The following is a 12940-nucleotide window of genomic DNA, read 5'->3' on the forward strand; positions in this document are numbered from 1 at the left end:
AACTGCATACAGAAAGCCGTGTATGCTACTGGTGTTGGTGACAAGAGTGTAGCAGACGTTAGAAAAGCCGCCCGGCAAACACACATCTTTCACCAGCCAAAGAGGCGTAATAACTTACTCGCCTAAGAGTTTTTACCTTCATACTATCTATGATATTTCTCGCATTTGGCGAGTGTTAATGTAGAGCCCTCTAAGCAGTGTTGTGCATCGCTCCTCCTTGTCTACATGAGACAGTAGCCTATCTCGTCAACCTAGACTGGTAATTATCTTCGCATGTAATGCATTTTGATAGCAAATGCGATTAAAACTGTGGCACTGTACAGCCCTGTATGTTTACTTGTTTGAACCCCACCGGTTAAAAACAGCAATGCAAACGGAAATTATGTACGTGTTGATTTAAATACAGCGCGGGTAAATGGAATCGGATCACAAGTAGACAGAGAAGTCACATTTGAAAATACAAGTGGGATCACACGGACTGAGAGCTGTCCACTTGTAACCAGATTCAAAAAGTCAGATGTTAATCCCAGGTGGAAACAGGGTCTTAGCCTGGAAATCCAGACCCATCTCTAGAACGATATAGGATCTGGCCACGATCAATAGACTTTCCAAACTCAAGGGGCGGCTCCTACTCGTGCATTTCAAATACCACTGCACGCAATTGGATAGCACTACGACCAATCAGAGCGATGAACAAGGTGACGTATTAAGCCCCGTTTGTTTAGCGAACAGCGGGTTAACTGTTAAGTTAAACTTTTGCCATGATCTGTCGGTAAAACAGAACATTCCTCTTTCTTGCTAATGAAAGATTTGAGTGCCGTCTTTCAAATTGTTAAGTGTCGAGGCCGAAGCCGTCTCAAGCTCAAACAACATATCCGCAGCCATCTCTAGCACAGCACTGTCGTCATCCGGTTGCGTCTGTCCCAGAGCCCCATACATAGGGCTCTGGCCCGCCCATATCAGATAGAACGATTTGATTGGTAGCTCAGGATTTCTAGACATATTTAATGAGCTTCAATGCCGGCAAATTAAATTTGCTGCGCCTGTTGGTCTGGATTTCCAGGCTACTGATCACTGGCAACACATCCAAATCCCTTTCCATCCTTTGGTTTTCCATCATCAACATCAATCAAATCATTGAACATGAGCCATGGAATTAAAATGATGATACGCCTTAATAAGAGGCAGGACATCTTTTGATTTGGATTGTGTGTGTGCATCTGTCCTCCAGGTATGGCACTCTGCTGGAGCTGGGAGAGAAGCGTAAGGACATGCTGGAGAAGAGCTGCAAGAAGTTCATGTTGTTCCGCGAGGCCAACGAGCTGCAGCAGTGGATCAACGAGAAGGAAGGAGCCCTCACCAACGAAGAGATGGGCTCAGACCTGGAGCAGGTGGAGGTCCTGCAGAAGAAGTTTGACGACTTCCAGAAGGTAATGTCTAGCTTGTGCTTTTAAAAACTATCCCTAGCATTCTTTCTGCTATTTAGTAAGATTTAGGATGTCCCACTTATTGTGGTCAGATTAAGCATGCTTCGAAAATACCTACGGTACATCCGGTCGAGATTTTTTAGTGTTGAAATCAGCACGCTATTTGGGGCCGATTTCACAGTGAAGTGTAATTTGTTTGTTACAGGACCTGAAGGCCAACGAGTCTCGTCTTCGGGACATTAACAAAGTGGCGTCTGAGCTGGAGTCAGAAGGTCTGATGGCTGAGGAGGCCCCCATGGTCCAGGCCCAGGTTAGCCTTATACCTCCATCTTCTAACTGTAGTGTTAGCCATCTGCAATGCTTTAGCTGAAATCTTAAACATCCAACATGTCTCTTCTCATTTGCAGCAACTAGAGATGCTCGGTTCTGCTGCTGGCCAGGTTTTTAATATTATCTTTCACATGTTTGCTTAATATTTAAGAAGAAACCTTACTAATGTCACAACCATGAATGTATGCTCACCAGTGTCATGCCTTATTTTTTTTTGGAACAGGATGAAGCAGATTCCAAATCAGCCTCTCCATGGAAGGTAAGCCTCTTTTCACTGTTTGAATCTGTCTTCAGGAACTACATGCACATACAGTACATTCAAATGACATCTTCACTTGATTTGCATCAACTGACAAAGATTTGACAGACGTTTGTCAATCTTGATCTGATACTGTAACTGTGCATGAGTGTTCAGCATTGGGGTTGATGTCTGATACTGGTGTGTCCCATCCTCAATGTACTGCAATCATGCCCTGATAATACATTTGACTGGCATGATGTAAACTCTTCATGTCCTCCATGGAATATGATTAGACATTGAAGAGAGAGAACTGGGGAACCAGGGAACTCCCAAGCCCTTTTACAACATCCTGTTAATGTATAATGACGTCTCAAAGATTTCTCAATCATTAGTATTTTTAGCGCGGTGTCAGACTACACAATATCAACTGGATTTCAGCCTGATTGGGCATTGGTATGGTATAGTGTTATGTGGGGAACAAAAGAGGTCAACTATCGATGGTTTGTCAATTTCACACAGGGCACATTGAAATGTGTCTTTTTCCTCATATCCCCTTTCAAGTTTTCCACTCCAGAGGGGGTCCTCACACAGGGTCAGTCATAGTACAGCGCCCCTGGAGCAGTTTGGGGTTAAGTGTCTTGCCAGGGTCAGCCATAGTACAGCGCCCCTGGAGCAGTTTGAGGTTAGGTGTCTTGCTCTTAGACACAATGGTAGAGATGGTGGGCACCGTAGTGTGACATAGTGGAAAGCCTCATGACATTTTGAGAGAAAGACTTGCATGTTAGATTTTTTTTAGTTTACCTCTAACAACGGTTTGCATGGCTTCTATGTATGTGTCTTCCGTGTTGCAATAGGAGCACAGCTGACAGTGCTCTGAGGCTTAAAGCTGGGGTGGGTATAACTTTTTCACTGTAATATTTGGCAAAAATGTCATATTAGCCATTCAGTTATATGTAGGTGAAGTGGTCTGAGAATATCTACTCACTTTGCTCTCCCCTGCCTCTGTGTGCCAGCCCCAAAAATTGCCACCGCTCATGCACACTTTGACCAATCAGAGCGAGGCTCTGATTCTCCGTTCTTATTGGCTGTTGGGACTGTCCATTCACTTTGGCACCGACGTTGTTGGTGTAGAGAGTGTCAGGGAGGGACCACAGAGAACACAAGTGGAGCGGTTAAGATATTTGGATTCAAATCTCTATCCGATTCCCAACTGCTATTTTCTCCCAAATCATATACCCCAGCTTTAAATGTGAAAGTCGACCGTAACAGTTGTTTCTTTCTTGTTTTTTTTGTATTTTCTGAGCACAAGACAGCCAGCAACATACACTGCACTTTTTACACCGTAGACTGTAGGTTTACACTGACGTAGCCTAGCAACTCCTCCTTCCCCGATGACGTCATGCACACACCACAGAGGAGTCTGTTCTGCCATATTGACCATCCAAACAGAACCATTGTGTATTCTGACACCGGCTATAAGTTTGATTTGTAATAATTCAGTGTTTGTGATTGGTGTGGGCCCAATTCTGTTCCAGCTATGGTTTGCTGTTTCTTACTATATTCCGATTGGTATGAAAGTCTTTGGTTGGACCAAGACACAAACCCTGGGAGTTTTCCCCCTAAGGCTCGTCTTGACTGGTGTGGTGTTCTTCTCTTTCTGCCATGTGTGTGTGTTCACCTTTTTGACTGTAGAATGTGCGCTTGGCTGTTCAAACGACGGCTAACTTTAATACTATCAAGGTAAGATGAAAAGTAGTCCCGTCGCGACCACGTCTCTGTCTCGGGTCATTCTCTCTCCTGTCCTGCATGGTGATCACAACACTAACCCCTCTTCTATGTCACATGAGCCGCCCGCTCTAACTACATCTCAGTCGGGTTTGGATCCATTTTGTTTCCCCGCATCATCATTTCTTCTGTTTGTCTCATCATCCATTCTGTCTGTGTAGTTTGGTTTTGTTTGTGTACAACATTGGTTATGTCTTCAGCATCTTCTTGTAGATCCTGTCTTGTTATTTTCATTGGAATGTCGGTACCATGCATCCAGTCCTGTGCACCTCACCCCCCCTCCCCCTTCACCGTCCATCATCCACCTGTATTTTTCTGTTCATCACTGTCTGTGTTCAACACACACACTTGAGCTGCGTTTCCACAGCAGGAACTAGTTCCCAGGAACTAGAAACCTTTGCAGTAACTATGTGTGTTTCCACCCCAGGAACTAAGGTCTAAAGTTTAACCATAGTTGCTGGAACCTTTCCTACTCAGAAAAAGATGCTGCTCGGGGGCCTGATATGCATACCCTCCCCGGGACTTCAGACCCCGGTGGAAACACACACAGCCACACAGCCCAGGAACTAAAGGTTCCTGCTCCAGGAGGTCCTGGAACTCAAAGTTCCTGCTAGTTTTTGTGGAAACTAGGCTTCTGCAAATGATCACACCTCTAGCACTTTAGCAGCTTTTCCACTAAGTGGTACTGCTCGGTGGAAACGAGGCATTATTATTATTTACATGACTATTACTTAGTTAAATGTTTGATTTGGCAATCTTCACCTTAATCATAATCTCTTAGCTTATTTCTGTCGGTTTGTGACACACTGTTGTTTTGATTAGAATGACTTTTCACGTTGAGTTGTTTAGTTCACAAACCGCACTGCGATAACATTCAGCACCTGAACTAGACAAAGCAAGCTGCAGAGAGGCGGAGTGGACTCTGTAGAGTTTTTAACACAGACTTTTACTTGTAGGAGCTGAACAATCGCTGGCGTTCCCTGCAGCAGCTGGCTGAAGAGAGGAGCAACATGCTGGGCAGTGCCCACGAAGTGCAGCGCTTCCACAGGTGGGAACTAAAGAGTGTCTGACATCATCTTTACCAGTGCCTATCCAAACTCAGGGCATAGCTGGGGGGCGGAGGGGACACAAGAAAGACTGCAAACAGCTATTGACAAAGAACATCCTGTTGCCACAAGTTAGCAGTTACAGAACAGTCAAGCTGTGAATATGCAACATAATCTCCAATTTGATCCAATAGGTGGTTGCTGTGGTTGACAGCCTTTTCCAGCTCTTCATGCATAGCATACAATCTCAATGGTGCTTTATTTACCTCAGTGGCAGAGAGAAACTAGCCTATATCTAATCCCTACTGTCCCTTGTAAGACCATGACATGAGTTAATGCTTTAAGCAAGGCCACTCCCTCTTCATAGGAATATTCAAACTCTTCTTATTGTTTGCAGCAGTAGTTTCTAGTGGTAATTAAATGGGAGAAGAGTAAAAGCCTTCTGGCTGCTGATTGGCACACAACTCCTCCAGCTGTTTGATCACACACATTCTGTTTTCTCTTTACAACGTTTGGCCAAAGTTGTGTTTGTGCCTCCACAGGGATGCTGATGAAACTAAAGAGTGGATTGAGGAGAAGAACCAGGCCCTCAACACCGACAACTATGGCCATGACCTGGCCAGTGTCCAGGCTCTGCAGCGCAAGCATGAAGGCTTTGAGAGAGACCTGGCAGCCCTGGGCGATAAGGTACCACTGTCAATTAAGTCATTTATATTAGATTATATAGCTGATGTTCAACCAATCCTCTGATGGAAATGTAGCATCTCCCTGAAGGCCCGTACTAACTGTGTTCCCCTCCCCTGTCCAGGTGAACTCTCTTGGGGAGACAGCGGAGCGTTTGATCCAGTCCCATCCTGAGGCGGTGGATGACATCCAGGAGAAATGCACCGAGCTGAACACAGCCTGGAGCAGCCTAGTGGGGCGCGCAGACCAGCGCAAAGACAAGCTGGGCAACTCCCACGACCTGCAGCGCTTCCTCTCTGACTTCAGGTGAGGAGAGAACAGGCCACTCAGTCAGCTCTGTTGTTTGGGTGAAGAACTACATTGAAAATGGGGATAGATTCTGGGAGAGAGCTATCTTAGGTTTGAGAGGCGCACTTCCAGTATGTGTAATATAATGAATTCTATCATCTGTTGACAGAGATCTGATGTCCTGGATCAATGGAATCCGCGGGCTGGTGTCCTCAGAAGAGCTGGCCAAAGATGTGACGGGAGCAGAGGCCCTTCTGGAAAGACACCAGGTATTGAATTCCCCTCTCCGCTCTCTGTACCGAGCACAGCTACAGTTCCCTTCACAACCTTGATGTTAGACCGCCTCATTTTAAACCAGACACGCTGGGTGCGTCTCTTCCTCCGCCATAACTTCCTATATTAAACTTTAGTTCACCCCATAGACTGTATATACAAGAAGGTTCGCCCTAGTGCAAGAAAGTGACGTTGCTTCTGGTCTTGCCTTAACCTGAACTGTACTTTTACAGTCTGTTGTTTTGTGTTGGCAGTTAACAATTGATTATGCATTCTCTCTGTATCGATGCAGTGTCTTTCAAGTCCACATCGCGATGCATCTTTGTATCGAGAATTTCACCATCTCTATCTAACACAACCTGTTGATCATTGTATTATTGTCCATCTCTCCAGGAACACCGCACAGAGATCGATGCTCGTGCTGGAACCTTCCAGGCCTTTGAGCAGTTTGGTCAGGCTCTGCTGGTGCGAGGCCACTACGCTAGTCCTGAGATCCAGCAGAAACTGGAGGCTCTGGACCATGAGCGCGCTGACCTGGAGAAAGCCTGGGTGCAGCGCCGCATGATGCTGGACCAGTGTCTGGAGCTCCAGGTATGGAATGCTTGAGAACCACTTAGAACCAGTTATTATGTGGTGATTGATGCCTCCACTGACTGACCGTTGTGTATTGTCTCCCTGCAGCTTTTCAACAGGGACTGTGAGCAGGCTGAGAACTGGATGGCAGCCAGGGAAGCCTTCCTGGCCAGCGACGACAAGGGAGACTCCCTGGACAGTGTGGAGGCTCTCATCAAGAAACACGAGGACTTTGACAAGGCCATCAACGTACAGGTTAGCCAAACGCTTTGCCCGCTATGGGGAGCTTGTGAGCTGATCAGTAGATGTGTTGTGTTAACTGATTTCAATGTTGCCTCGCTGTACAGGAGGAGAAGATCGCCGCCCTGCAGTCCTTTGCCGACCAGCTGATTGGAGCTGATCACTACGCCAGACCTGAGATCTCCAACCGCAGAAATGAAGTCCTGGACAGGTAGGAACCATCTAGATGCACCAATCCCAGGGAGAACACTTTGAGGTCACAACACCTATGTCCAAAATGCCACCAAGAAATCAAAAGACTTTCGCAAAACATGTAACGTAAAAGATTGCTAAACAATTCAGTGGCCCGAATGTGGAGCCTTGGGGAACACCATGTGTATTATTCTCAAGTTCCCGCACGCACGCGCACACACCCACACCACACCACACACACACCACACCACACCACACCACACACACACCACACCACACTACACCACACCACACCACACACACACCACACTACACCACACCACACCACACACACACCACACCACACCACACCACACACACACCACACCACACTACACCACACCACACCACACACACACCACACCACACCACACTACACCACACCACACCACACCACACCACACCACACCACACCACACCACACCACACACACACACACACACACACACACACACAGAGGACATAAGCAAAACCGGAACAACATTATTGTCTTGAGCAGTTGTCCGCACAATATGCTGCTCTAAAGCCAGACTAAAACTCTTACTACAAATTGTATCAGTCTAAATATGAGTTAGTCTGATTGAAAACGAATTGTTTGAAAACCTTAGACAAAGTTTGTACTGGCCTTAAACTTTCAAACAGATGCCTGGCTCAAGATCCAAACCAGTTGCTTTGTTAGACATTGTCTCAAAGGCATGACGAAGCACGCTGCTTCCTCTGCGGCAACTTCTCCAACACGGTACAAACATATCTCCCAGAAACACTTGTGTCATCTGGCAACCAATCTAAAGACAAATGATATAAGAAAAAATGTAATTGTCTTTTTTTTTATACTTCAAATTGTGATGTTTGGGCAGCAGTGGCGAAGTTGGTAGGGAGGTTCAATCCCCTGCCTACCCGCCACATGTCGAAGTGTCCCTGGGCAAGACACTGAACCCCAAATGGCTCCCGATGGTTCAGAGGGCGCCTTGCATGGCAGCTACTGCCATCGGTGTATGAGTGTGTGTGTGAATGTGGTAAGAAATGTAAAGCGCTTTGGGGTTGAGAAAAACGGTTAAAAAACGTTATATAAGTCAAGTCCATTTACCATTTTACTATTTGGAAAGGTGGCGTCGTCTGAAAGCCCAGATGATTGAGAAGCGTTCCAAGCTGGGCGAGTCCCAGACCCTGCAGCAGTTCAGCAGGGACGTGGACGAGATCGAGGCCTGGATCAGTGAGAAGCTGCAGACGGCTACCGATGAGTCGTACAAGGACCCCACTAACATCCAGGTACACATGAGGCTGTTAGCTAGCATGATGCTAACATGGGCAGAGGTTCATAGCAACACAGCTGGTGTGAGAGGGGGGGGGCATGGAATGATCCCTTGAGAATGGTTTGAAAGTGTCAATTCCACAAATCAATTAGTACATATTGTCTAGAACAAGATAGGGCTTGTTTTTGTCTTTAAAGCCTCTGTAAACCCAGATCCAAAATGTGTGTGTTGTGCCCCCCGTTCTGGGAGACCGTTCATTTGTGCCAGAGAGCCCACATTATGTTGATGTCCCGTATTAATCACACACCTCTGGAAACTGCAGACGATGTTCATTATGCGCATGCGTTAATAGCGTTAAAAAAAAGTGTGCATTAATTCCAGAAATGAATCACCATGCGTTAACGCTTTCATTTTGACAGCCCTCATATGTATCAATCCAAATGACAGATATTATTAATTAAGTTTGATCAGCTTTTACAGAAATGGTGTTTAGATGACACAGGCTATGCTCTGTTCCTTATTACACAATAAGTATTTTTAAACCAATCACGGCAGTTCTCTACCTGAATGTCCTAAACAGTAAAAAAAAAAAAACATGTTTCTTTCACTAAGTTTTATCATATTTATGAACATTTATTTTCAACCAGATTGTTTGTAAAAGCTTATTGAGACACCCACGTTCATATATTATGATTCATTTTTACTCTTTTGGACCAGGTCTCAGGAGACTTTTAAAGAAAGGTTATCAATCATTTTCATAACATGTTAAATGATTCTAGTGCAGGTGGTTGAGTAAAGCAATAGGTCCGCCATGTGTCCTTAGCTAAACCTAATGACTTTTTGTCCTGTTGTACTGGTGATAACTCTTATTAACAGTGTGAAATCCCCCCCTGTGTCTTTGTCAGATTTTGAGACTGAATTTTTTTCTCCCACTGTCTTATTTCTTTTATTTTTTTCATAGCTGTCCAAGCTGCTGGTAAGTTGAGTAGTGTGTCAGCTGACTAACAACCAAGCAGGTTATCTTCATGTGTCCACGTCTTGCTGTGTGTGTTATGTGTGTGTTTGTGTGTAGACACCACGTAGAAACAAGCGCTTCGTCCATCTTGAGTTTGTCCCTCATCAGCACTGTTTGAGTGCCAGCTTTTATTTTTTTCATCTGGGTTTTAATTCAGTAAATTACTCCTATCTGTGTTCATTCTTGTTTTTTTTATTCAAAGTTTGTTTTTTCATCCAAGACTACTTAGTTGTTGGGTGTGTGGCTTTTATCTTCAGTTCATGAGGGGAGTTCTCTTTAAAATTGCCTCAGACGTTTGATTGCAGAATAATTCAATTGGAGCTTGAAAATGTCATTGAAAAAGAGTTCCTGACTATTAGACCACAGCAAGTGGAGCGTGACGCTGATGTCAAGCTGACAAAGAAGACTCTATTTACTGATTTGCCAGTTAATGCAAATGTAGAAAGATACAAACATGAAGCAACGTTTAAGGAGAAACTTCCTTCAGTAGGTTTTTTTATTTATTTTTTGTAAGGTACAGTGTCTAAAGGGATTTGGCGTTTTTCACAGCTGACTTGGTAGGAAAATCAATACAATATTCATAAGTATGTTTTAATGAGTGTATAATCACTTCAAAATAAAAGTTCAGTTTAAATATAATACAAGCTTAAAAAAGGCCTTTTATATCTACATAGGAGCGGGACGCGCTGCCATGGTGCACCGCCATGTTTCTACAGTGTCACAGAACAGACAAACGTAACGGCATATATTATATATAATGGGGAAATGCACCTGTTGGAAGACCAAGAAGCAGTACCATAGAATAAATGACTAAATACATCTTCACCTCATCACTTGATATTGTAGAAAGACTTGAGGCAGTGGTGGATGATGCCATCTTTAGTAACTAGCTTCCGGTCCTTCTGTAAATTATTTCAAAAGTGTGTGGGGGGGAGTGGGGGGGTGTAGCGAGGGAGAGTTGCAATCTACAATCTCACCACTAAATGCGATGAATACTCCAATATTACACACTGTACCTTAAGTAAGCTATGTTGCAGTTGTTGTCCTCCACACAGCCATTTCTATGTTGTTCATTATGTTGTCTTGTTTGTGTGTTGATGTCCGACACATTGTCTGTTATGGTCGTCGTCCTGTGTTGGAGTAATTCTTTTTCTACTCCACCCTCTTCTTTTCAGTGACAATCGCATTTTTTCTTTTTTATATATAATTCAAATTTGATGTTAATTTCTAGTATTTGCATAAGGCTTCAGATAAATGTTTATGTATACAAATATGTTAATTTCTTAGCATGCGAGTATGAAAGCAATTCTAATGTGCGTGTGTGTGTGTGTACTGTCAGAGTAAGCATCAGAAACACCAGGCGTTTGAGGCAGAGCTGCACGCCAATGCAGACAGGATCCGTGGCGTGATCGACACGGGGAATGCCCTGATCCAGAGAGGAGCCTGTGCAGGCAGCGAGGACGCCGTCAAGGTACAGCCAGCATGTCTGCACTACACCACTTCATTATTCAATGTCTATCAGGCATACAGCAGACACTTCAATCAAATTTGGCTTTACAGTACAAGGAGATACCAAGGGGCATTTATTGTGAATGTGTTCATGTAAAATAATCCAAACTGGGGCCTCCCCACTGAGCTACGGGCGCCCCCACCTTGACTAACTTTATTCATTGGATCATTTGTTGTGCTCCACAGGCTCGCCTCAACGCTCTAGATGAACAGTGGCAGTTCCTGGTCAACAAATCAGCAGAGAAGAGCCAGAAACTGAAGGAGGCCAACAAGCAGCAGAACTTCAACACAGGCATCAAGGACTTTGACTTCTGGCTCTCTGAGGTGAGGACCTGAACGCCAACACAACAAGCCCTGTTATGGTGTCCTGTACGTGGGGAGTGTGTGTCAAAGTGTGTGACACATCCATGGTTGTTTTTTTCTCAGGTGGAAGCTCTTCTTGCCTCCGAGGATTATGGGAAAGATCTGGCCTCAGTCAACAACCTGCTGAAGAAACACCAGCTGCTGGAGGCTGATATTTCTGCCCATGAGGTATGCAGCGTATTAGGACAGACAAGCTATATGCATGTGGGTTAGCTGTACCTCAGGGACCATGCAAGAGCCTATTTTAGAACATTTGCACATTTGAGACTCATGTCAAAATGATGAAAGAGTATCGGAGCCACCAGAGAATAACAAAACAAGAGGATGCTCTTATCATGCGAGAATAAGGTCAATGTCCAGAATGAAGTGTAAAGAAAGACCAAAAACAATGTTGAGAATAAACTGGACCGGAAAAGATTGCGGCAAAGTTGGATAGATATGGACAAATTTGAACTTCCTGTGTCAATAACTCAAAAGTAAACACAATGCTTCTTTGCTATCTTCATCAGCAGGGACGTGCACGGACATTTTGAGGGGCAGGTGCACACGCATAAGGTGCCCCAGACAATTTGAGCCTCAAAGACACTGTTTCCTGCATTCTGATGACTTTAAAATAATGAAAATAACAGAAGAACGCAAATAAGTAGCCTACACTGCAACGCCATTTTTCTATGTCAAAGAGTCTACCTTTAAGCTATTGTCTATTCGTATATTAAGTCTATCATTAATCCATTGTCATCCACCCTACTTTTTCTTATTATTATTATTATTTCTTCCGCCGTTTTTCTAGCTCTATCACAAAAATTTCACAGAACGTGCGTCCCCACTCTACGGGGTGTGCTATTATTAATTTTTTTGATTTTCCACAAGGGGGCGCTAATATTAAGCTCTCTCTCTCTCTCTCTCCTCCTCCCCCCTCCCCTCCCCTCCAGGACCGGCTGAAGGACCTGAACAGCCAGGCTGACAGCCTGATGGGCAGCCAGGCCTTTGACACCTCTCTGGTCAGGGACAAGCGCGACGCTGTCAACGGACGCTTCAGTAAGATCCAGAGCATGGCCTCAGGGCGCCGCACACAGCTCAACCAGTCCCACCGCCTGCACCAGTTCTTCAGGGACCTGGACGACGAGGAGTCCTGGATCAAGTAAGGAGCAGGGAGGCCGGACAGTTTGGAAACACACTTTGATTTGAAATATGCCCTGCATTCCACATCGCATACTATTTAGTATGGTTGAAAAAAGATTTAGGATGTCCCGATTCTTGTGGCCAGATTAAGGATGGTTAGAAAGACCCGGATGTCTACTACATCCGGCCAAGAATTTTAGTGTTGAAAACAGCATCCTATTTGGGCGATTCTGACCCATAATCCAGTTCGAACCTGAAGTGACGTCACACCAACGCCTTCATATGAAAACAAGTGGGATGTGACGGATATAAAAGCAAGAGGCAAGATCAAGGCGCAATGTTATGGTGAAATAAATTAGTAAAAGTATGTCCCAATAGTATGCCTACTGCATCCTAACTAGATTATTTTTATCGTCGGATGTAGTATGTAGAATAGAAAAAGGAAAGGGGATGCGATTCGGAACACAGGGATGGTGTTTTCAAGGTTTTGAACTGTGCATGAAATGTGAATATATTACTGGGAAATGATTCTCTCCATATTGACCAGACAGACTTGTTAC

The 12940-nt window shown here is 44.6% G+C and overlaps 1 protein-coding gene across 3 annotated transcripts in view; it reads left to right on the forward strand.

Annotated features, from left to right (window-relative positions):
* Positions 1-12940, forward strand: part of sptan1 (spectrin alpha, non-erythrocytic 1) — a 64517-nt gene that overhangs the window by 35261 nt on the left and 16316 nt on the right. Inside the window, exons 22-39 of one of the 3 annotated variants that reach the window (XM_080046707.1) lie at positions 1232-1430; positions 1633-1737; positions 1835-1867; positions 1981-2016; positions 3691-3738; positions 4740-4831; positions 5372-5516; positions 5638-5819; positions 5971-6070; positions 6468-6665; positions 6756-6902; positions 6995-7098; positions 8225-8387; positions 9333-9347; positions 10726-10857; positions 11082-11219; positions 11322-11426; positions 12191-12399. In XM_080046707.1, the coding sequence (XP_079902833.1) occupies positions 1232-1430; positions 1633-1737; positions 1835-1867; positions 1981-2016; positions 3691-3738; positions 4740-4831; positions 5372-5516; positions 5638-5819; positions 5971-6070; positions 6468-6665; positions 6756-6902; positions 6995-7098; positions 8225-8387; positions 9333-9347; positions 10726-10857; positions 11082-11219; positions 11322-11426; positions 12191-12399 (2151 nt within the window). The remainder of the gene's footprint in view (positions 1-1231; positions 1431-1632; positions 1738-1834; positions 1868-1980; positions 2017-3690; positions 3739-4739; positions 4832-5371; positions 5517-5637; positions 5820-5970; positions 6071-6467; positions 6666-6755; positions 6903-6994; positions 7099-8224; positions 8388-9332; positions 9348-10725; positions 10858-11081; positions 11220-11321; positions 11427-12190; positions 12400-12940) is intronic. The other 2 variants (XM_080046708.1, XM_080046709.1) reach the window with 2 other exon arrangements.

This window comes from Ammodytes marinus (genome assembly GCF_949987685.1).
Source record: "Ammodytes marinus genome assembly, chromosome: 18".
Classification (NCBI taxonomy): Eukaryota; Metazoa; Chordata; class Actinopteri; order Uranoscopiformes; family Ammodytidae; genus Ammodytes; species Ammodytes marinus.